Source organism: Ziziphus jujuba, chromosome 7 (genome assembly GCF_031755915.1).
Source record: "Ziziphus jujuba cultivar Dongzao chromosome 7, ASM3175591v1".
NCBI lineage: Eukaryota > Viridiplantae > Streptophyta > Magnoliopsida > Rosales > Rhamnaceae > Ziziphus > Ziziphus jujuba.
In genome coordinates this window covers 7,855,285-7,876,996 of record NC_083385.1, presented here as the reverse complement: position 1 = coordinate 7,876,996, position 21,712 = coordinate 7,855,285, and the positions used below count along the sequence as shown (strand labels likewise).

Below are 21,712 nucleotides of genomic sequence, written 5' to 3'. Positions count from 1 at the left end.
TCACATGTTAAATAGTATTTTGGTCTCTAGCAATATTACAGTTCACATTTCATCAGCTAAAAATAAATAAAAAATAAAAAAGAGGAAGGTTATAACGCAATTTGCATAATTTTTTAATAAGAAAAGACTTTATGGGAAAAAAACAAAAAAAAAAAAAGGTACAGAAAAGGAGGCTCCGGAGGTACTGGTAGCTTTTTTAATAAAATGATGAAGTGGAAACATGATGAGCACATTGAACGAGATTTGGCATATAGCGTAAACAGAAGTGGAACTTTGATCAAAGCCATCTTTACTCGGTTTCAGCTATGGAGTCTCTTAGCCTACTCGTTTGCATATTTCACATTACCTTAATTATGTTACTGAGTATAAAATGCTTTTGTTTAAATTAAATACATATATGTAATATGAATCCTGTTTATATATGTATTAATGAAAAGGGAAAACTAGACCAACGGATACCTTTTTTTTGGTCGTGTCAACCATCATGTTTCATTTTTTCTTATTTTGACATTTTCCATTACAAACTCTTGTCCAACAAGCATACTTTCTCAACAAACTTCAGTCTTTCCACCTTACAAAAAGGGCACAAAACTGTACCATGATGGAGTGTCACCTCAATTTGAACCTTGTTTCATATGTATATGTTTCTTATCATGGAATTACCATTTCCTACCAATTAGCCAAATACTTGCTTAATCCTAAATGATTATCAATTAATTATGTTATGGTCCAAGAGCTGTGCATCTGTATTACCCAACCAAAACAGACAAAAAGACCCAGATAAATGATTTCAGCAGAAGCATAAATTAAAAATATTTGATTTTTCTCTTGTTCAACTCTTTTGTTGGTGAAAGAAAAAAAAACGTTGATGGATGTACATTTTAAGAGAGAGACAGGAAGGTGTAACGTTCACATGTACAAATTTTCTATGCGGCCAAACATATAAGACTTGGAGGACCACATGTGTTTTCCGTAGGTAAATGACGTGGACTATGTGAAACTCAACTTTTTAACTTTTTTATTCCCTTTAATTGCATGCATTCATCGTATCAGATAAAAAGATTGGATATAAAGATTTGAGAATCCCTGGATCCACGTGTAAAGCACCAAAACGAGGTCAAAAAATTGTCAAATTTTGCCTTAATCATTCAGCTTACAAGTAAAGGGGAATAAACAACCAATGGTTTAGCTTAAATGCATCTTTCACTAAAAACCCATTTGAGTTTCTTAATCACGGAGTCAAACAGGGCAGCAGAAGTAGTAAAGCTGCCTCATTCTCATTTCCATCAAATAATATAAATAAACAAACCGACCAAGAACACTAACATGGAGAAATTTGGTTAAAAGCCCAACATGTTTTTAACAAATGTTTAAGGCATAAAAGCAAAGGAGCAATTGCGTTCTTTGAATTGAAACTGTCGAGAGGACGCTTGAAGCAGACACTCAGTGCTGAGAAGAACTAAAACCACCATCAAGTGATCAGCAGTTGACCTTTTATAATAAGTTGGTGGAGAAATTGCTTGGTCAAGTTGACTTGACTTGTATAGAAAATTCAATGAAAGCCACAAGAATGAAAGACACATGGCATGGACCCAACCAAAGTGTATCTCTTTTTGGAGGAATGAGAGGAAAGCAAACAGAACACAAGAAATTCAGACTTTGAATAAGCAAAGCGTCAACAGGAGGAGTGGAGACATGTTTCAAAATCTAACAGTCTTCGAAGCCGAAAAACTGGTAGCTTTTACATTTGCTAGATGATATACCAACAGGGTTTGTACACATTAAAGTTTTTTACTAATCTAAATATTTCCAGTGATAGGGCTCTTTATGTTTTGGTATGCACTTAAAATTCATAAACAAATGCTTCAATAACCGGTTAGTGAAGCCAGGAAAAAGCAATGAGCTTCAAAACCCAGTGCAAATATCATTGACATCATTGCAGCCCAAGACCATCATAGGAGGATAAAAAAAGACATATGGAAGGCCTATTGCACCATTAAAATACAAAAAAGGTTGATCCTTTTAGTATTTTGGAACGACGAATGCTTACTCCTGTAATTCATAAGCATTTTCACTGTCGGAGGTCGTTAAGTCCTGGGACATAAGAGCTCTGGCTCTGTGCCTTCTCTTGAAAACATCTTGCCTGAACCTTTTGGTCTCACTTTTTATCTCCAAGAAAGGTTTCCTCTCTATACTTTCTTTCTCACTCTCCAACATTTTTTGCCTCTTTTCCACTGCTATAGCCGCAGCCTTGTCCTCCTGTTGTTGGCACTTCTCCTCCTGTACACGTAGATAATGCATATGTGCATGTTGATTGGTTTAAATCAGATTCATCAATTTGTATTAATTACATTGTTAAAGTGTTATTTCTTAGATAAAACTTAGTTGAGTTGAAGAGTAAGTAGTGTGTTGAAAGTGAACATTATAAGAAAAGATAAAAGACCTGAAGATCTCGGATGAGACTGTCAATGGATTTAATTTTTCTATGTGGCCACCGAGGAATACCGAATTCTCTGCATTTCCTCTTTAGGACAGTAAGTCCAATTTTCAGACTTCTTGAAGCTTCAATAATTGGCACATCAAAATACTTGGCCAGATCTGATAAAGCAATTCTTGCTATGTGATCACTGGCTGCTCTTTTTTTCTTCTTCTCCAATGTACCTGCAATTTTCCACTTTATCCATAAGATATCAAAAATTCTATTATAAAAAGAGCAACAAAAAAAAAAAAAAAAAAAAGAGTGATTTATTAAATTGTTCTTGGATCAGACGCAGAATTCACAAAGAAACATAATGTAACAAAGTTGCCCTTTGTAAAAAATAAAAGGAATTTTTTACCACGTTCTAGCTTTCAAAAGTAAGTTCACGCTGAGAGAAAATTCCAGTTCAGCATTCACCATTCAGCTCTAAGTTATTCTAATGCCAAAGGGAAGAAATATATCAAAGATATCCTAGAAGTTTGCAAGTTGTTCTTTCTTATCTCTTTTTCTTCCATGACTAAAGTTGGATTTATGATCAATCCCAGCTCCAAACCAATGGTGGTCTGTCTGTGTTTTATTAGTAAAATAGAGGGAAATGATGAACCTGGTAAACTTTGATCAATTTGTTCCTCCTCCGCTGATTCAGACATAGTAACTGAATAAGGAAGACAGTTGAGATCCTGATCAAGTACAGGCTGGCTTCTTTTTGATTGATGGTGATTTTCGTTGTTCGTCTGGCTCTTAGGTGAAATTAGCAAGGGCTCTTTCTTTTCAGCTATGTAGCTCGACTGGAAAATCAATTGAAGTTCGTTGGCAAATGATGGGATTGATTTCAGCTTGGGATTTCTTGACAAATGAAAAAAAAAAATAATAAATAAAAAATAGTTAGGAAAATAGCAGTGTAGTAGTTAAACAAGTTATTTTGAGAAATAGAGGCAGCCAAGATATGGTTAGTTGATGAGACTAGTTTTCAACTATAAAGATGTTTAACTTTTGGTTTTCAAAGCCTATGGATTAATAAAGCAAATCAAATAGACAAGAAAACTAAACTATTTTCATCAACTGTTTGGATGTTTTATCATAATTCAGTCTGTCTTTCCAGTTTTGATATCATAGTTAACATATGCATTGGCAGTGCAATTTTAACAAATTACCAAAACCACCAAAACGAACAGGTATACACAATTCATTGAAATCGACAAATTTTTCCCCTTTCAAGTATGGAAAGCAGATGAATGACTAATCAGGCATCTCCATTATCTTGAAAAGTATGAAAAAATCATGATAATAGCAAATGGGAAAAATCATGATAATAGCAAATGGGTATCTCAAAATTGAGATAAGAGATATTCAGACCATGAGAGCCTAAGAGGGGGAGGTTAAGGAAAACTTTTGGGAAATTGGGTCACCTGGAGATTGACAGTATAGAAGGAAAGCATGTGGTGCTAGGACGATGACCAGCATGAAAGGCAAAAATGCAGACCCACAAACCATGAACAAACCCTTCATACACCTCGGAAATCCGAAATTTCAGCGATTTCTTAAGAAGTGGGACAGCTGCCATTTCCATATAAGGTCCATTTTTTGAGAACACAAACAGCCTTTCGATCTCAGTTCCCTTCCCATTGTCCAATCGGTATTTATGCAAGCTCCTGATCAACTGTGTAAAAAAGATATCGAAAAAAGAGAAAAACCAAAACAAAGCAAAGAAATTAATAGCTCAAATCTGAGTAATGTACAGAGAAAGCAGTGATTGTTGAAAGCAAAATGGTTTACAATTTGGAAAAATTAAGAAAAGGATTTTGAGTCTTGCTATACCTTGGTTGGCGGAGTTGCTGAAAACTAAGAGAGATTGAAGAAAATGGGTGTTGGAAGAATCCATGTGAAAGGAGAGAAGTTCATGGTAACAGGGTAAGTAGCAGTAGGAGTAAAATTGAAAACGGTGGGCAGAAACAGAGAATGGAATGCAGAAAAACCCAGGCCTTTCAACCAGGTTTGCATGATATTTGGTTGGTTGTTTTTATTTTTTGGTTTCTTCCTAGTCCTCTCTTATGTCAACCCACATTTTCTTTTTCTTTCTTTTGGTTTTTGATTTTTTTTTATGAAAAAAAAAAAAAAAAGAAAAGAAAAGTAAACTTGTTCTTATCTTTCCTGATGTAAATGGCTATAATTATAGCATTAAGTTATACTTCGAGAGTTGTTAAAAATAAATAAATAAATAAAAAATAAAGTGGAGTTCTACTTCGAGTTAAGTTAATCCCCCATATCAAATACATTACTAGACTATCACAAACTTAAAATTTTTAAATAAAGTTAAAAAAAAAAAGAGGGAAATAACGGAATTAGTTCTTAATTTATTAAATGTTTCAATTGAAACGAATTTTGAAATTAATTATGAAGAAATTTGTAAATAGCTTCATTAACAGTTTAGTGATTAACTTGGTAAGTATAGAATAGATAATAATGATTTAAATAGAAAATAAACTTAGTTTTTAAGATAAATATTAAATTAATAGATTATGAGATATCAAACACATCAACAAACTTGACTTTGTATTTAAAATACCTGCTGTATGAGTAAGAAATGAAATTTAAAAAAATAAAAAAAAATAAAAACCATTAATAAAGTCCATAGAGGTTATTGAGCCCAAAAAAAAAAAAAAAAAAAAGGTATATTGAGGTCATTTAGGCCTTTTTTCTGTAAGAAATAGATATGAAATATGAACAAATGTGGACAAAATGTTCATTGCAGGACAGCTTATTTTAGGTGGTTTGTCTGGTTTGGAAAATTGGATTTCAAAGGTTGGGAATTGTCATTTTGCGAGTAAAATACACGCAAACTGTCACTCTTATCTGGAATTCCTTTGACACCTAAATTTACAATAAAGTACATCAATAACACTAAAAAATACACTCTATGCCACGTTAAATTATTTTCACAAAATCAACGTCTACACCTCTGAAAAATGCTACAAAAATGCGTGGATAATCGAATTACTTGGCATAATTGGTAAAGGGTATTTATGTGAACACAAGAGTTTGCTTGCTCACGAAAGTCATACAAATTTATCAACTGCCTTTGGCGCATGCCTGAGAAGTGGCAAACAGAAGTTACAATCAATTATTCTTCACCTTTTTGTATTGTGAAAATGGGATTTCACCAAAAATGCTATTGGGCCGTCTGGTTGGATGATACTGCACGGTTGGAGTACCAGAATTTGGCTTTTTCTTCAGGTGAGGAGGCCTAGGTAGATGGTGTTCTATTATTTCCTTCTTTTTTTCTTTTTTTATTTTTTCCCTTACTTTTTCTTTTCTTTCCCCTTTTTTTTTAAAAAAAATTAAAAATTAAAGTAACTTTTGTTGTCTTTTGCCTATAATCAAAATTTGTCAGCGATATAATGGTGATAATGGATATCTTTAAAGAAAGTATAAAAGCCACAAAAGGCCTTCTTCAAGCCAAAGACATCATTAATGTTCAAAACAAGGTAAAAAAATAAATAAATTTAAATAATTTAACGTAAAGTAAATATTATTTTTCATATAAAAATACAAAAGGCCTCAGTTTTTCGTTTTTCACCAATAGCCGAATAAAGTGGATCGGCCCAGCAAACGAAGCCCCAGTACGAATTATACATTGATTCTGCTGATCATATCTCATTAGCCCTCGAGACTAAGCCCAACTTCATCCTCAAGGCTCTCAGGCGAGGTTATCTCTGGGAAGAATTCTTCATGTGGATACATCTTATCGAAAAGCTGTCAATTATCCACACCAAAGGAAAACACAACGTTATCAAACAGTGATATGAGAATCACTGTATGCGAAAACAAGTAACATTTTTAAGGTCAATAAAAGAGAAGTACCTTTGCAGTCTCATCTAATAGATCATTGTAGCTCAGATTTCCATCTGGCAGGGGAGTGGAGCTCAGATATTCACATTGGCCCTGAAATTGATAACAATTCTATTAGACAAGATCAGACCAGCGTCAAGATTAATGCTGCATAAAAGTAAAACATCATCCCCGTGCAAGTTCCAACGATGTCTTGTAAGCAAAAAAAAAAAAAAAAACGATGTCAGTATAGAATAATACCAATGTCTTTTCTTCAAGGAGAAGGAGACAGTATATCTTCATTACATGTGTTTTCTATTTTTGTTTTGGACATGAAATCACCACCAAGAAAAAAAAAAAATAAAATACATAGATATCTCCGTCATGGATGAGACCAAAACATCATATGGCATTCCAAGGCCCAATGTAGCTATTTGAGCAAAAGGTCCTTTCTAAAGGCCATCCTTGAACTCAAGCTCCACAATTGAACTAGGGGGGAATGGCTAAAAGTCCTAGAACAATTATCTGACTGTTTGAGGGAAAAGCATACTAAATGAGAATTGCAATTTAGCATCGATGCAATACAGGATAAGAAGCACACCGTAGTCAGCTCCTGAATATACAATGCACTCCAAAGTAAGGTGGGTTTTACATCAGCATTTTCATCTTCAGCAGCTGAACCACTTTCAGCTTTTTCAGGACCAGAGAGTTTGAGAAGATCATTTATTGCTGCACGCAGTAGATTTTTCCCTTGTTTGCCGTCATCACATAAAGCAGAAAAGTATAACACAAACCTGAAGGAGAAAGAGTGGGTAAAAACTGTAATATTTCAACCTTGCCCAAAAGAGTGAGTGCTTAAACGTGTAAAAGCAGACTGTTTAAACAAGGCTGATATCAGCAGTTTATATTGTAGCGAAAAACTAAATTCAACATATCAAGGCAATAACAATATAAAGTTGGTGTTGTCTCCAGCTACCACATCCAAAAAAGCAAATCGAAAGATGGAGAAAATATCAACAATGTTTTAGGGAAGTAAATTAAAATACTGGAAAGGTGGCACATATATTTAGAGGCATTCATGATTTTCCACAACATTTGGCCATTAAATTATACTTAAAACAGAAAAAGTTCATTAAGGAGGGAGAGAGAAAAAAACAATAAAAAATAAAAACATAAAATAAGAGTTCATAAAAGATAGAAAGAAACAGAAAGAGAGAGAAGATAACTCTATTCATGACAAATGATTATAAACTTACATGCCTGATGGACAAACAGCCAGACCCCCACCAATTTGTAAAGCCCGAATTGATGTATTCTGCTTAGGGTACAAAGCTGAGGAAAAATGGAAGTCACGTTTTCCTTTTTTCTTTTAAGAAAATACAAGTAGTAGAATCAGATTATCAGTCTTACATTGAGGAGGGTATACCACCAGAAAATTTGATACATCTGGCTTCAAGGAACAACTTGTAACACATATCCCCCTAGCCACCTTCCCTTTAACATTTTTAAGACTTAAACCTTTAAGTCTTTCTCTGAGAAGATCCGGTGGAGATGATGCTAATGGAACAGAGAAGGCTGGATCTAGGACAAGCTGGTGGCTTAACAAATCCTGACCTGAAGCTAATCTAACACCCTTATATTGCCCATTGCCCTGCATAAGAGTCAAGCAATTACAAAAATGGATTAAGCTTTTACCTTTTCCAATCAAACTTAGTTTGTGTCAGACAAATTTTTTAACAGTTACTTCTGTACCTTGTCTATAAGCAAAGCAATAACTGGCATTCGCAGAACCTGTATGACAAAAGTATTAGACATAGTTTTATACAGGACTTACAAAATTTGTACAATTCACTTCTTCCGATAAGTTAAATGTCCAGACTATGCAAAACAGATATAAAAATGTATGAAAGTAAGCTACCAAACCAAGTTCTTCCCATTAAATTCCATGGTACAATTAAGAAAGAGCACAAAGACATCCTGAAGGATTCAACAAAGTAAAAATAAAACTTCAAATGGTAAAAGATAGTTTAAACGCTATATTGAGGATGAATAAGTACAGAGCATTGTAACCGATAAAAAAAATACTCCATGGGATAGAAGTTATAGAACACATAACAGAAACTTACATAGATGCAACCTTTAACAGCAGCTCGGCGGCAAAAGGCTTGTGATAGTTCCCCATGGCCATAAATAGGATAAAGCAAAGCCCCAGGTGCATTAGGAAACCTGAGAAGAAAAAGAAATTAAAGAAAATGTGCATGGTATAATGATGCAATTTTTTTCTCAAAAATGAACGGAAGGCCAAAACTATAATATCAAACGTCTAAATGCCGTCAGATTGCATGTGCTAACACAAAATACTAAAGCAAAAGCAGCTAAGCCATATTTTATCTGAATTTTATTGACATCATGTTACACTACAACTTCTTACTAGCTGGTGATTCATCTATAAGAAGGGAAAAAAAAGCTATAGTGCACAAAATTAAATAGCATTCATTCAAAATAAATAAATAATTAATTAATTTTAGATAATTAATTATTAATGATGGCTCAACATACTACAAGGTTTGTGACAATGGGGGCCAGTAAGATGCCAGCTCGCTGGTGACCAGTTAACTGAGAAGGTAAAGTTCAAACATTCTGCCATTATACTAAGAGTGACTGCTGATTCAAAGAATTGATGTTAAAAGAGTCAAGAATCATAAAGTTCCATAGTTGTTTAATTCCTACCATTCTTTTAATTCTATTTCATTCAGATTCTTCAAGTTGATTCATTAACTTAGTATAACCTACGCCCTATTTGAAACTTTATCTATTGCAGTGGCACCAAACCTCTACTGAATTTGAAGCTATAGGATAATCATCAAAAAAAATAAAAATAAAAAATAAAAAGCATTACCTGCCAACTGATTTATGGTAGAGAGCCAAACGATCTATTCCATCTTTAGTTTTAAGTATATCTTTGCAAACCTCCAAATTGTCTTGATCGTGATCTGCCATGGCTATAGCATAAAGAATTATCCTACAGCAAAGCATATAAAAGAGACCAAGTATCAGCGCCAAATCAGAAACAATGACAGAAATAGCCTATGAACATAAAAACAAGATAGCTTATCACATGCTTTTCAGATTGGGGAAGAGGTATAAAGATACCCTGCCCATCATTCAAATACCATAAGCAGACGTCCAAGTAATTTAAAGAACACCTTCGGAAAAATTTCAGTCATAGCTTCAGCTCAGTGAAAATGGAGAGGACAAAATAAACGCAGCAGAGCTAAGGCAGCCATAACAAATTAAGACTAACATATAAAGCTTTTGATCCAAAAAACTAGTATACACATTTTAATAAATGTAGAGAGTATAGAGATATGAGAGCGAATTCACAAGCAAAAATATTAAGAAGGAAAAAGACAAAAGTAACTCTCACTAACAGAGAGAAAGGCGGTTTGATCTGTACGATTTAATCTTGGTTGGCAACCGAATTTTCTGCAAGAATTCCACGAATGGACTCTCCAAATCCTCATCCGAAATCCTTGCACTGTCACTGCCACTGTCACTACCTTCGTGCCCAGAAGCCTCCAAGTGTTGCTGAACGAGCTTGAAGAACCTCATCAGCTGGTTCTTCCCCGTAAGACTAAGGCTCTTGTCCTTAAATATCGCCGACCGTGAGTCCGGCACGTTCCACAACCTCCCACTCTCATTACAAACAAAGCTGGCATCGACGCCCTTGAATTCTAAATACTGGCTCGCTTTCGATTTCACTAAAAGATCGATGGCGTTGTCCGCGCAAAACAGAACCTTAGGGCCGCCAAGATCGATGTTGAATTTCCTTGAATTCTCGGCCAGGAGTTCCGGGACATAGGAGGATATTTCGATATCGGAATAGAGAGACCGGCGGCTTAGATCCACCACGGTGTATTCATTGCCGTCGATGGTGGTGGTTGTGGTGGTCGATGGCTGAGTAGGGGTAGAAACGGAATTTAGGAAATCCGATATGTCGTGGAGAGGTAGAGAGGCGAAGTGGCCGCCATAGAAAGGGTTCGGGTCGAGGTGGAGCACGGTTTTCCCGGCGGCAGAGGCTGCAGCAGCGATCACGGATTCCGGTAGACCTGTGCCGACGACGATGAGGTCGAATGTGGTGGGGTCGATCGGAGGGTACGAAGAGGAGTCACTCATGGCGGCGCGTGGATGGGATGGGATGGGATGGGATGAATACGAAGGAAAGTGAGTTGAAAGAGGCAGTTGACGAAGCCGGCAACAACCAAGAACCGGCGGTCTTCGAATTACCAAATGAAAGTCTTTTGCAATTTGGATAATAAATTATGAATTATAGCCAAAATTAATTTTCTACGAGCTTTTTTTTTTTTAATTATTTTTTACAAATAATATGATTTTGGGGCGAGTTTCGAGAGGAAGTTAACATTACTGCGCAAAAAGATTTATTTATATTCAAAGAAAAATATTATTTCTAACTCAACTATTTCATTATTTCAAAAAAAAAAAACTATTTCATTTAAGTGAAAAAAAAAAAAAAAAAAAGGATGTTAAGAATATAGAAACGGGAAAGACACTGTTATTCACTCTTGCGATCGATTATTTGGTGCAATGGTTTCTTGCTCATTATACCTTTGTAACATTTATTTAATAATTTTTTTCCGTTTAAGTTATTTCTTAATAGAGGGTTTCTCTCCCTCATGTTTTTATCAAATGGAAGCTCAAATTTCTCATGATACCTAGAAAGTTTCATGATGTGCTTAGGTTGTGCCAGAAACAAAATTTTATGGTTTCTAGCATAAGTTTTGTTTTATAAACCTCCATGACAATGAAAAAGTTAAGCAAAAATTTTTTTTAGTGTCAAATTAAAATATTTAATAGTTTGAACAACAAATAATAATAAATTGGACAAATATATAGGTTTAAAGAGGTAAAAGATTCTATTAAGAAAATAAGGACAAGATTTGTTTAACTGATATCAGAGTAAGCATGTAGGGTTTCCAGGATAGTTCTAATTTACAATGGTTATTTAGCGTTTAATACCACATCCTGTGTTTGATCAACAAGGACAAATGTATCACAGGTGTAACTGAAATTTGTATTACTGAAATGTTTAGCAATCTAATTATTCCACCAAATATTTCAAAATTTGTGTGTTTATAAAATAAGAGGGTTATGGTTATTAAGTTTCTGAAAATGATAGATTAAATAATTATTCAAATAAATAATAAAAATAGTAATAATTAATAGTAGAAAATCGGTGAATGTAATGGATATATCAATTAAATCAGCCTTATTTGACAATTGTAGAGCGTGTGTTAACCTTGGGAAGCCATCTGCTCAAAGCTTAGAGCAGGATGTTGGTCAACTTGTGAATTAAATAAATACGCACAACCATAGCGTAAAAGGTGTGTTGATAGTTTAGTTGTCTGAGATAAGGAATAGGTTAGTTGTCTTAGTTAAGGTGTGTTGAATTAAATACCCACAACTTATTTGATAAAGTTGTTGGTGCTTAGTTTTAAGGAATAGGTTAGTTAATGTAAAATTTGTACATTATTCTAACATAAAAGTATTGGTCGTTGATTTATATTTTGGAGATTTAAGTTTCTTTGAAAAACCTAATGGGAGGTTAAATTCCCTCAAAAGGCCTAATCTATATTTTCACGATTTTATTTTCTAATGTTTTTCTAAATACAAAATATTGGGTTTTAAGACAATGTACACATGGTCCAGATTTCTTCCCATGTGGTGGTGGGTGAAGGAGAAAGCCACTTTACGAATCCCACCATTTTTAGCGTATGAAAGGCTATAAGCTTTGGCCAATTCAGATACCCGAAAATTTAACAAGTTTTTTACCTTTGGAAGAGGGAAAACGATAGGTTGGTTAACAGGAGATCGAGTTATGAACATGGAAGCTACTAGCTTCCCCTTCTTCGGCCTTTATATTAATCCTCTGACCTTCTTTGGAGTCTTTTTTGGTGACAACGCTCAGATCTCCTACCAACCACAACCACAAAGAATTTAAGCATTTTCAAGTAATTCGACCTCGACCTTTACCAAACTTATCAAATGATCAGCCTAACTATAATTTTTTTCCTTTTTTATCAGAAGCAGAGCCAGAGGCTCAAGAAGCTGCATTGATAAACCTGGAAGAAACACTTCCAATGCTGTCAAAATACAACAAAAGATTAACACTTTCAGAAGGTTTCTCAAAACCATGAAATCCAAAACTAAAACTATAACTCAGACTGGCAAGCTTATCAGCTACTACATTGCATTCTCTAAAGATGTGAGAGATTGAAAATTACGGATGATGCTTGAGAATTTCTCTTCTGTTCTCGATGATTCCATAGTGAGGATGTCAGATCTCCAAGTCAGTTGCAATCCAAGAGACAATCAAAGATGAATCAGATTCCACTTGGACTTCACTGAATTTCAGCTCTCCCAAGTCCCAACCCATGGAACATACCCCAGGCTTCAGCAGCAATACAGCTAGATTTCCCAAGGTTAACAACAAACCCATAAATCCAATGACCATTAGAGTCTCTTATAACTTCACCCGCTCCAGCCAACCCAAATTTACTCCTAAAACAACCATCAATGTTCAACTTGACAAACCCATCCCTAGGAGCTGTCCACTTCAACCAGCAAGGATAATTCTTATTTTTATGTAAATCTCTCTGAACAATATTCTTCACTTCAAGCACATAGCTATGAATCACAGCACAGGAATTCTCAGGCCGAGAAAAACCATTGATGGCAGCTTAACTCTAATTTTACCAAACACATAAATGCTTCAAAATTTCTCCCAACTCCTAAAAACATTAAAAATAATCTTATAAAATGTCAATGAATGCACCCTAATGGTTTTATATTAACAAAAATATTTCAAAAAAATGAAAAAGAAAATAAAAAAGTTGACATTTTCATATTGGACCCTTAATGGGCCTTAGACAAAGGCTTTAGAGGTCAATCACCAATACATTTGAGATCACTTGAATACTAAATTTTGAAGAGTTGACAAATGAATTTGCTAACCCTGGTGGATAATATTAACCAGGGTATAATTCCAACCTGCAAACACATAAGGAAACATGTAAATTATCCAAACAATAAGATATTCATATTTATGATGCATATTACCAAAAGGAAGCTGCTTTTTTTCCCCCTATAAAACCTATTGTAAAGTGAACCTCGAAGGTAGGAAAGTAGGTACTGATTCACCCAAATGAAAGAGAGTAAAGATTCAAGAGTGATATGATTTACTTGCGGACACTTTCAGAAAAATAAAGGCTCAGTGCAGCTCTTCTTGCTCAGAAGAATGAGACACTCTTTTGTATATAATGTTTCTTTTGAGTTAAAATAGATGAAAACAATAATAAATTAAAAATTCCAATTTTTTACCATAACATTGCCATTTAAGATTCCTCCACCCCTCCAAGATAAAATCCTCCCTGCAAAATGACATAATACATCAGATAAGAGACTGCAATAATTTCAAATTTCTTTACTGCTATATTTTCCCTTCTTATACATAATCTAATTAATGTGGTTCTACTTGATCTTCTATTATTTAAGTGTGTCTCATGTCTGACATGCTCATCAAAAAGACTACAGAGTTCAAAGTTGCAGGGTTTAAGCAGACACAAATTCAACTTAATATAGAATCATTTTCACGATGTTAAAGACAAGAAAAGACAATTATCACCAAATAGCAATATATTTAAAAAATAAAAATAAATAAAAAACCACTAAATAGTAGGCGTGAAGTTCTCCAAACTTAATAAGAATATAGGTGATGATGCATTACCAAAGGGTTGAACGAGTTGCTGTGATATAATGGCAACAGGAACCCTCCAAAACCAGCATATCAGCACAAAATAAGTTACAACCTATGTAGCACAAGAAAAGGAATCAACAAGATCTTGAATGAAGAGGAACAAACAAAAAAACAAATTTTAAATCTACCCAGAATTACCTTTGTGATGAACAGAACTTTAAGATACAGATCGCATGATATTTTCATCTCCTTTTTTTGTGAATCATGATCTAAAAGACAGTTAATGTTAGAATTCCCCATCCATAAAGAGAAATTTGCAAGTTACTACGGGACTACAACCACTTATTAGAAGCGTGCAATAGTTCATCAAGATATCATGAATAAGATGGGAAGACACCAGGCATGGCAATAAAAACTAATTGATGTAGCAATAAAAACAAGTCTATAATTTGCAAACAGCTCATATAAGGACAAATTTAAATGCTCCCAGATTAAGAGTCCAGACAATGGTAGCATGCTTCACATTTAAAAAGATTACATTTCCATATACAACAAGTGGTCAGATGAGGAATGAAAGACCTCGAATAGCAATCTATCCATACTCTGGAATTTAAGCATGAAACTATTTGGTTATCAACCTAGACCACCTAGAAAATAATATTAATATCGACATCTACCTCCTAAATAACAGATCAAAACAAAACCATGTACATGGTTTCACGAATAATACATTATCACATTCTGCAATATATAACCTAAGCCTAACTATGTAAAAGATAAAATGAAATAGATGCCCTGAAGCTGAAAATAGCCTTACAATTTGCCAGTTCTTTCTCCTTAGCAGCGGCCAATCTCCTAAGTTTCGCAGCTTGAGCGAATGTTGAGGGCCTGCAATCATCAAAGAGGAAAATCATACAAATTACACAAAGCATACCCTTTGAAATGTTTTTTCTGATATATCTATCTACCATCATCACATCTGGAAGCTCAAGAAACTATGTTAGAAAACGAATTTATTTTTATAATGTGTATATGTATATATATAAAATAAAGCATATGGCATTATTATTCAGTGTAAATATCGATCAATGACTCACTGTGACAAGGAGCTTGCCTCTTTCAAGAGCTGCTTTATCTCTCCACGTAAGTTGGTCTCTGCAGACCTCATGGATGCATTCTTAAAGACCACAAAACATTGTCAAAACGAAAATTCGTTTTTCAAATGTTGAAAATCAAACATAAATTGAAAAGAGAGAAAAGAATTAATTGGGAAGTACCTTCTTCAGGTGTTCAAGCCCCCTTGAGAGAAACTGGAAAGCAATTACAATCATGAAGATTAAAGGAGCTGCGAGCGATCCTTGACGCCCCTCTAGGGTTTCTACTGTCTCCTCCATGCGTGGCTGTGTTAGTCGATTTCAGGCTTCCAGGCCCAAGTCCAAACGCCTCTCTCTGCCTACCGTAATTTGCTAATCTCCGGGCGACTGGACTATTTGTTCTTTAGCCCGATACTATGTGGCGGGTCGGGTCAAAATATTGCAGAAACTCAGCCTGAGTTACAAAACCCAGATAGGCTATGAGTTCAACCACTCTCTCCATAAAAAACAGAGATATATATAAAAATAGACGGTCAAAACGAACATATTACGATCCAAAATTGATTATAATTTGGAAAAAAACCAAAAAAAACAAAGCGAAAGCGAAGTGCGACATTCATAAACTTATACGAATTAAGAGAGGTTTTTATTTCAAATTAAATTAAGATAGATCTTGAAACAAACAGACGAACTTTCTCGTGCCATCAATGTAAAGAGAAAAATACGTAAAGAAACTAACCGGGTTTTGGCGGTGGGTGTTGCCATTGCTCTGCTGCCCGCTTGATCTCTTTTATCTTTTATCTAATTTGTGGTTTGGGCAACCAAAATATGATTTTCGTAAAAGCCCAATCTTTACACACAGATCCCTCAATTTCGGCCTCTTACAAGGACTCTTTTATTTCTGACCCTCTTTTGTTTTTTTTTTTTTTTTAATTTTCAAAAAGACAGAATCCTCTTTGATTTTTCATTTTATTCTATATATTTTTTTTGGATTATTAGCTTTGTTTTTTATGTTTTTTAAGGATTACTAGGATCTACTCAATTGAGAATTTATTATATTTAAAATAAATTATAAAGTTTAAACGATCTTATGGATTGTTTATAAGAAAAAATATATCGATATAAATATACTTAACATTTCTATATAGCAATTAGATCAATGCGGAATTAAAAATTGAATAGAAAAACATGCCTCCAGCCATTGTCGTTGTCTCGTAAATATTCAAAAGGATAGTAGAAAAGTCTTCTAAACCTTATCTCTTTCTAAATTGATGGTGTATTTTTTTGAATTAAGAAAGTAGATTTAGGAACCCAAAAATATGGTATGTACAACCTTTATGCGTGCTCTGCCTATCACAGAGCCGCTCCAATGCATGCAGTTAATGGGTGATAAATTCATAACATTTTGAATGTTATGGAATAACAAAAATTGTTCATAAGGATGGAATAAATGTAGACCATTATTAATATTTTTTTAATTATTATTATTTATGGAGAAAAACCAACATTGTTATAAAATTTTATAGATTATATAAATAATTTATAAGAATCTAACAAAATATTTGGATTTAAGGCAGGATTTCATACTGATAATTTTTTTCATAATTTCACTGTTAAAATAATTTCAAATCTATTAAAATTTATTATTTTTTAAAATATTTTAAGATTAATGATTTTTTGAATATCACTAAATTTTAAAATAATTTTATAAAGTCTTAATTGTGCACATCTAGATTTTAATGTACTTTTATTATCTATTAAAATCTGAATTGAATATTATTAAATTTGTATAGATTTGTTTAAAATATAAATCAAATACTTATAAACTTTTAAACACTTTTAACATCCTTCAAATTCTAAATTAAATACATTAAATCCCATAATGTGTTAATCTCTAAATTATTCCTATAGTTGTACTTTGCTCTTTCTTTCTTTTTCTTTTCTTTTTTTTTTCATATTCCCATTTTTTTTTTCTTTTCCATGTGGTACTTAAATTATTTATTGGTTTAATTTTTGAAAGTTTTAAAACATGCACTACATTTATTACAACAAATAATCCACCAAATTACAAATCAAATATTTCCTCATAGCAGTCATATGCCCCTGTAAATTATTCATTAGTTGAAGTTGTGAAATATGGAATACATTTTTCTTTTTTTTTTTTTCTTTTTCTTTTTTTTTTTTTTTTGGGTTCAAAAAACATACTGTAAAATGTGCAATATATATATTTTTTTATGGAAAAAAAAAAATATGTAACACATTTACTATAAAGAAGAGACAACAGAATTATAAGATGGCGCATCCCAACCCAACAAAGCCCTTATGTATTATATCAAATACATTTTAAGCGTAATTTCTTTTTATCCCTTTGCAATGAGTTTAGTTTTGCCCTAGAAAATACATTTCTCAAAATTACTAAAAAGTATATAAAAATTAATTTAAATAGCAAAGTGCATCAAGGCTAAAGTGTCAGCCAATAATTTTAGAGTCCGAAGTGTAATTAAGGATATAATCCAAGGGGTAACAATGCTAATAAGCCATTTTATGTTTGACTAGATTTTTAAGTGTTATAATAATGATAATAATAAAACTATTCTTTCTGCTTACATTTCTAGAGACTAACAAAACAATAGTACTATTCACCAAAAAACAAAACAGTACCAGGTGAAGATAATGGCAAAATAGCAATGTGGTAGTTCATAATAGTGTGTACACTAATATGAGAAATTTTCAAATGTCATATTGTTATTTAGGTTGATTATGTAAAAGGTAATGGTTGTTCATGTTGTTGGGTTGGTAACCAAACAATAAGTAGTTATGTATTACGATTTTTATTTAGTTATGTATTACGAAATAGCATAACTAGGTGATTTTTATTTGTAAGTCTGTATTATCTTGAAAACTTTTGAATTGCTCCGACACGTAAAATCTTCTTAGCTTATTTTTTATTTTTTATTTTTTTATACCATTAAAATTCTGTTAAAACTATATTCAAACATGGTTAATCATTTTTAACAAGTTTCATAATGTAAGTTTGTTCATCACATTTATAGTGCAGAAAATCATAGGAAACTAGACACGTAAGTTATAAGACAAAGCAGGCGCATATAATGTATTTGAATTTATATGTATATTTTATTGATATTAAAATGAAAGTTAGGTTATTATTTAAGAAAATAGTAGTTTTTGCTGTGACTATTTTGAATTTAAATATCAAACACAATTGCAATGATTATTATCCATGATGATTACTTTTTTTTTTGGGATAGATTTATGCATAATGATTATTAATCTATTACAAATTGTCAAAAAAGAAAAAAAAAGTAAGAAAAATAATTAAAATGATGATACCCTATTAATTGAATGGGTTACATGGGTGGAAAGCTAATTTCAAAGTCAAACCCAATACAACTCAGTTTCACATTGGACCTTTTGTGGGCCGCTCTGCAAATCTAATCTAATTTTCAGGTCCAGAGAGAAGTTTTTCTACCCAAAAAGAGATCGAAAAGGCCCAGAGAAAGAAGCATGTCTAGATGAAGTGTTTAATGCATCAGCATTTAGTCAAAATTGAGATAAACTTTTAAAATTCCTTTCAAACCACCCTAATAATATAAAATATAAATATAAAGAAAGAATATTTTATTAGGAACAAGTTTCAATTCGAGTATTATTATTTTCTCAAACAAAATCCTAAAAAAAGAAATACATAAAAATATCTGCGAAGAAGTCTAAACGAGGGCCATTATAGTGATTTTATACAAATTAAAGCAAAAGAAAGCTACAGAAACAAGAACCTCTTTCACAAAAATATAGGTTGGTATCATCCTGCCGTATATCTGAAACCGAAAGGGCATTGCGTTGCGCTTCCAACCAAACGTTTTTACAAATTTACCCTTCCTTGAATATTAATAAATATCCCATCATCACTAGTACATCACCCCGCGTGTCGCTCATTTTCTTTTCCGTGCTTTGATAAGGCTCCAACTACCGGCCCCCAGAAAGAGCAATAAAAATCGAAGCCTAAATTTGTCATTTCGTCCCAAAGGTTCACACGTGCCATTGTAAACCCATTTCAACATCTTTGCGCATCCGTCGTACACGTGTCCATGATCTGCACGCTGTTCCGCCAGCAAGGGAGAGAATGAAGAAACACACAAGGAAACACAAACGAAAGAGGTGGTAAGGAAACGAGGAGAGCGAATAGAAGAACCGCGCACGGATCGTTGACGTGGCAAAAGATTTTTGAAATCCCGCCTAAACCCGGACTTCAATTGTTTTCACGATTCAGTTTTTAATTTTGAGAGGCTTTTATTTCTATTTCATTTTATTTTTATTTTTTATTTTGGAAGGTCGCCCCCACGAGCCCCTTCTTATCCCCTCTAAAACACACACAAACACACGCACCAGCACCAAAACAAAGCAAAGCATATCTTACTTCTATTCTCCGTGTCTCTCTACCTTATCTCTTCGCAAACCCTAGCCCTTTGAAGGTAACTCGGTTCCCCTACGCGGCGCTGACTCTCACTGAGTCTATTGATTCTTACCGCTTTTTGCCCGATTCTCACTGGTTTTACCTCTTTTCTCTGCAGGCTCGCCATGAAAGGCGGTAAATCTAAGGGTGGTATCAAAAAGTCGACTGATACCAGGTGAGTTTTGTTCGTCATTTTCCTTTTTCTTTTTTTGTTTTTCTCATTTTTGGAATCTGTTTATGTGAAAATCGTGCTCCGATGTCGACTACTGGATCTGTGATGTCTTGTGTATTTTGTATTTCTAGCGCTTTTTTGTGTGTGCAGGCCGATAAACAGTCATTTTTTTGGTATTTGGATTTGTTAGGCTGAAGAGCAAATCTGCAGCTGGAGTCGGTAAGAAGGTAACCAAGAAGGCTGGAAAGGATCCAAACAAACCTAAGAGGCCTGCAAGTGCCTTCTTCGTTTTCATGTATGGTTTTTGTCTCTGGAACGTTTTATTTTTTCTTCTTTTAATTTTATTATTTCAGATCCGTCTTTTTGCTTGTTTTTTCCTTTTTCAAACTATAAATTTCCTGAGTTGTACTTTTTAATTTTTTTGAATTTTTTTTAAAAATTTTTTTGGGGCTCTAAAATACAGGGAGGAGTTTAGAGAAAAGTACAAGAAAGAGCATCCGAATAACAAATCTGTTGCCGCCGTAAGCGAATCTGATCCTTTCAGATTTTACTAGACCTTTTATTTTTTATTTTTGGGCTCTCTCTCTCTCTCTCTCTCTCTCTCTCCTGGTATATTAATTTTTTTTTCCCTAAAAATAATCAGGTCGGTAAAGCTGGTGGTGATAAATGGAAATCGTTGTCCGAGGCTGTGAGTATTTGATTATTAATTTTGTGATTGTTATTAATTGTCGTGCCGTTTGATTAGTTTTTTTTATTCATATATTTTACTCCTAAATTTTTTAGGAAAAAGCTCCATTTGTAGCCAGGGCGGAGAAAAGGAAGACTGAATACAACAAGAACATGCAGGCTTACAACAAGAGACTGGTAAGTTATTCTTTTTTTTGAAGATCTTAGTTATTAGAAAGTTTCGTTGTTGCCGCGGAATTATTTATTTCTAAAAGTCGATTGGTTCAACAGGCCGAGGGTCCTGGGGCGGACGAAGAAGAATCTGACAAGTCAAAGTCGGAGGTGAACGATGAGGATGATGAAGAGGATGAGAGCGGAGAGGTTGGTTTTTGATGTTGACCCTTATTTAGTTATATATATATATATATTTTTAAATTTTGCGTGGGATATATTTTACCTAGTTTTTTAATTGTGATTATTTTATTTAACACAGGAGGAAGATGATGACGAGTAAAGATGATGAATGAAATGGTGGTTGAGGAGCAATTTGTGTAGGTGGATTGCTTAGAGATATAAGGACCCTGCATTTTCAGATTTACTCTTTGATAAATAGCTACTTTGTTAGGTTAGATTAGGAAAAACAAAAACAAGGGATTAGTTTCAGGAACCTTCCTGATTCCCCCATATGGTTCTGTACTTAAATCTCCTTTTTTCATTGTTCAATGATTTAGTTTGAGTTTGAGTTTATCTTCCTTCTTATTTGCGTAATTATTTTCTTCAGTTTATATGAAGTATTGTTAATCTGATCTGATAATTCCTGATTATTGTTAAATGGTGAAATTGGAGGTCAAGCGGTTGACGTTTCTTAATTAAACTTTTACATTAATTTCATTGGATTTCGGCTGTTAACAAACCGGCTAAGTATTTGAATAAATGGGAATATAGAATGGGTTTCTGTTTTTGTTCTGATTCGCGGACATATTCTATTGTTGTTGGGGGGTGTTGATGAAATGTGTTTGACCTCAAAAGATATTTTGGTTTTGACTTAGAATTTAATTGTCCAATCTAAGCTCGCAATTCAATATGGTATTTGCGGATTTATTCTCGATGGTAATTCGGGAAAGGCATTTGCCAGAGTCAACTCAGCTCTTTTGTAAATCGATCTTTCTAGAGATTGGGTAAGCTTGGTAAGATGTGTTTGACTAGCTGAGATCGTTAATACATTGGC

The 21,712-nt window shown here is 33.7% G+C and overlaps 4 protein-coding genes across 7 annotated transcripts; 1 reads left to right on the top strand and 3 right to left on the bottom strand.

Moving 5' to 3' along the window:
• Positions 1–1,639: 1,639 nt before the first annotated feature.
• LOC107424356 (protein RKD5) lies at positions 1,640–4,597 on the bottom strand. Its single transcript, XM_016034143.4, has 5 exons — positions 4,298–4,597; positions 3,889–4,141; positions 3,084–3,325; positions 2,444–2,661; positions 1,640–2,280 (listed from the first exon to the last, which is right to left on the bottom strand). The coding sequence occupies exons 1-5, from the start codon at positions 4,359–4,361 to the stop codon at positions 2,047–2,049; spliced, it is 1,011 nt and encodes a 336-aa protein (XP_015889629.3). The 5' UTR covers positions 4,362–4,597; the 3' UTR covers positions 1,640–2,046.
• Positions 4,598–5,965: 1,368 nt separating this feature from the next.
• LOC107424355 (rab escort protein 1) lies at positions 5,966–10,739 on the bottom strand. Of its 2 annotated transcripts, XM_016034142.4 has the most exons (9): positions 9,765–10,735; positions 9,207–9,329; positions 8,434–8,533; positions 8,060–8,098; positions 7,718–7,958; positions 7,564–7,639; positions 6,909–7,101; positions 6,341–6,421; positions 5,966–6,232 (listed from the first exon to the last, which is right to left on the bottom strand). In XM_016034142.4, exons 1-9 carry the CDS (start codon positions 10,481–10,483, stop codon positions 6,137–6,139), a joined length of 1,668 nt encoding a protein of 555 aa, XP_015889628.2. In that variant the 5' UTR covers positions 10,484–10,735; the 3' UTR covers positions 5,966–6,136. The 2 variants fall into 2 exon arrangements, 1 of the variants encoding a protein (XP_015889628.2); XR_007242426.2 differs by lacking the exon at positions 5,966–6,232 and having other exon boundaries at positions 7,568–7,639; positions 9,765–10,739.
• Positions 10,740–12,477: 1,738 nt separating this feature from the next.
• On the bottom strand, positions 12,478–16,137 carry LOC107424312 (protein GET1). Of its 2 annotated transcripts, none has more exons than XM_048478796.2 (9): positions 15,915–16,137; positions 15,359–15,629; positions 15,179–15,258; positions 14,899–14,969; positions 14,280–14,350; positions 14,112–14,193; positions 13,706–13,755; positions 13,285–13,375; positions 12,478–13,116 (listed from the first exon to the last, which is right to left on the bottom strand). In XM_048478796.2, exons 2-8 carry the CDS (start codon positions 15,473–15,475, stop codon positions 13,304–13,306), a joined length of 543 nt encoding a protein of 180 aa, XP_048334753.2. In that variant the 5' UTR covers positions 15,476–15,629; positions 15,915–16,137; the 3' UTR covers positions 12,478–13,116; positions 13,285–13,303. The 2 variants fall into 2 exon arrangements, with proteins under 2 accessions (XP_048334753.2, XP_015889565.3); XM_016034079.4 differs by having other exon boundaries at positions 13,279–13,375; positions 15,915–16,136.
• A 3,370-nt stretch (positions 16,138–19,507) lies between these two features.
• Positions 19,508–21,231, top strand: LOC107424314 (high mobility group B protein 3). Of its 2 annotated transcripts, XM_048478733.2 has the most exons (8): positions 19,508–19,665; positions 19,765–19,821; positions 20,009–20,113; positions 20,282–20,339; positions 20,462–20,506; positions 20,602–20,682; positions 20,776–20,865; positions 20,978–21,231. In XM_048478733.2, the coding sequence occupies exons 2-8, from the start codon at positions 19,772–19,774 to the stop codon at positions 20,996–20,998; spliced, it is 450 nt and encodes a 149-aa protein (XP_048334690.1). In that variant the 5' UTR covers positions 19,508–19,665; positions 19,765–19,771; the 3' UTR covers positions 20,999–21,231. The 2 variants fall into 2 exon arrangements, with proteins under 2 accessions (XP_048334690.1, XP_060674957.1); XM_060818974.1 differs by lacking the exon at positions 19,508–19,665 and having other exon boundaries at positions 19,788–19,821; positions 19,950–20,113.
• Positions 21,232–21,712: the final 481 nt, after the last annotated feature.

Bases quoted from the DNA above. Each gene is read 5' to 3' on its own strand.
- LOC107424312 (XM_048478796.2), bottom strand. From the start codon at position 15,475: ATGGAGGAGACAGTAGAAACCCTAGAGGGGCGTCAAGGATCGCTCGCA. The intron at 14,194-14,279 runs GTAATTCTGGGT...TGTGCTACATAG, and splicing joins AAGTTCTGTTCATCACAAAG to GTTGTAACTTATTTTGTGCT. The intron at 13,376-13,705 runs GTAAAAAATTGG...ATGTGTTTGCAG, and splicing joins TCTTAAATGGCAATGTTATG to GTTGGAATTATACCCTGGTT.
- LOC107424314 (XM_048478733.2), top strand. From the start codon at position 19,772: ATGAAAGGCGGTAAATCTAAGGGTGGTATCAAAAAGTCGACTGATACC. The intron at 19,822-20,008 runs GTGAGTTTTGTT...TGGATTTGTTAG, and splicing joins AAAAAGTCGACTGATACCAG to GCTGAAGAGCAAATCTGCAG. The intron at 20,507-20,601 runs GTGAGTATTTGA...TAAATTTTTTAG, and splicing joins GGAAATCGTTGTCCGAGGCT to GAAAAAGCTCCATTTGTAGC.
- LOC107424356 (XM_016034143.4), bottom strand. From the start codon at position 4,361: ATGGATTCTTCCAACACCCATTTTCTTCAATCTCTCTTAGTTTTCAGC. The intron at 3,326-3,888 runs GTGACCCAATTT...TCATTTGTCAAG, and splicing joins TCTATACTGTCAATCTCCAG to AAATCCCAAGCTGAAATCAA. The intron at 2,281-2,443 runs GTCTTTTATCTT...CTACGTGTACAG, and splicing joins GTCTCATCCGAGATCTTCAG to GAGGAGAAGTGCCAACAACA.
- LOC107424355 (XM_016034142.4), bottom strand. From the start codon at position 10,483: ATGAGTGACTCCTCTTCGTACCCTCCGATCGACCCCACCACATTCGAC. The intron at 9,330-9,764 runs GTACAGATCAAA...GCTTTGCTGTAG, and splicing joins TTGCCAACCAAGATTAAATC to GATAATTCTTTATGCTATAG. The intron at 7,959-8,059 runs GTACAGAAGTAA...ACTCTTATGCAG, and splicing joins TTGCTTTGCTTATAGACAAG to GGCAATGGGCAATATAAGGG.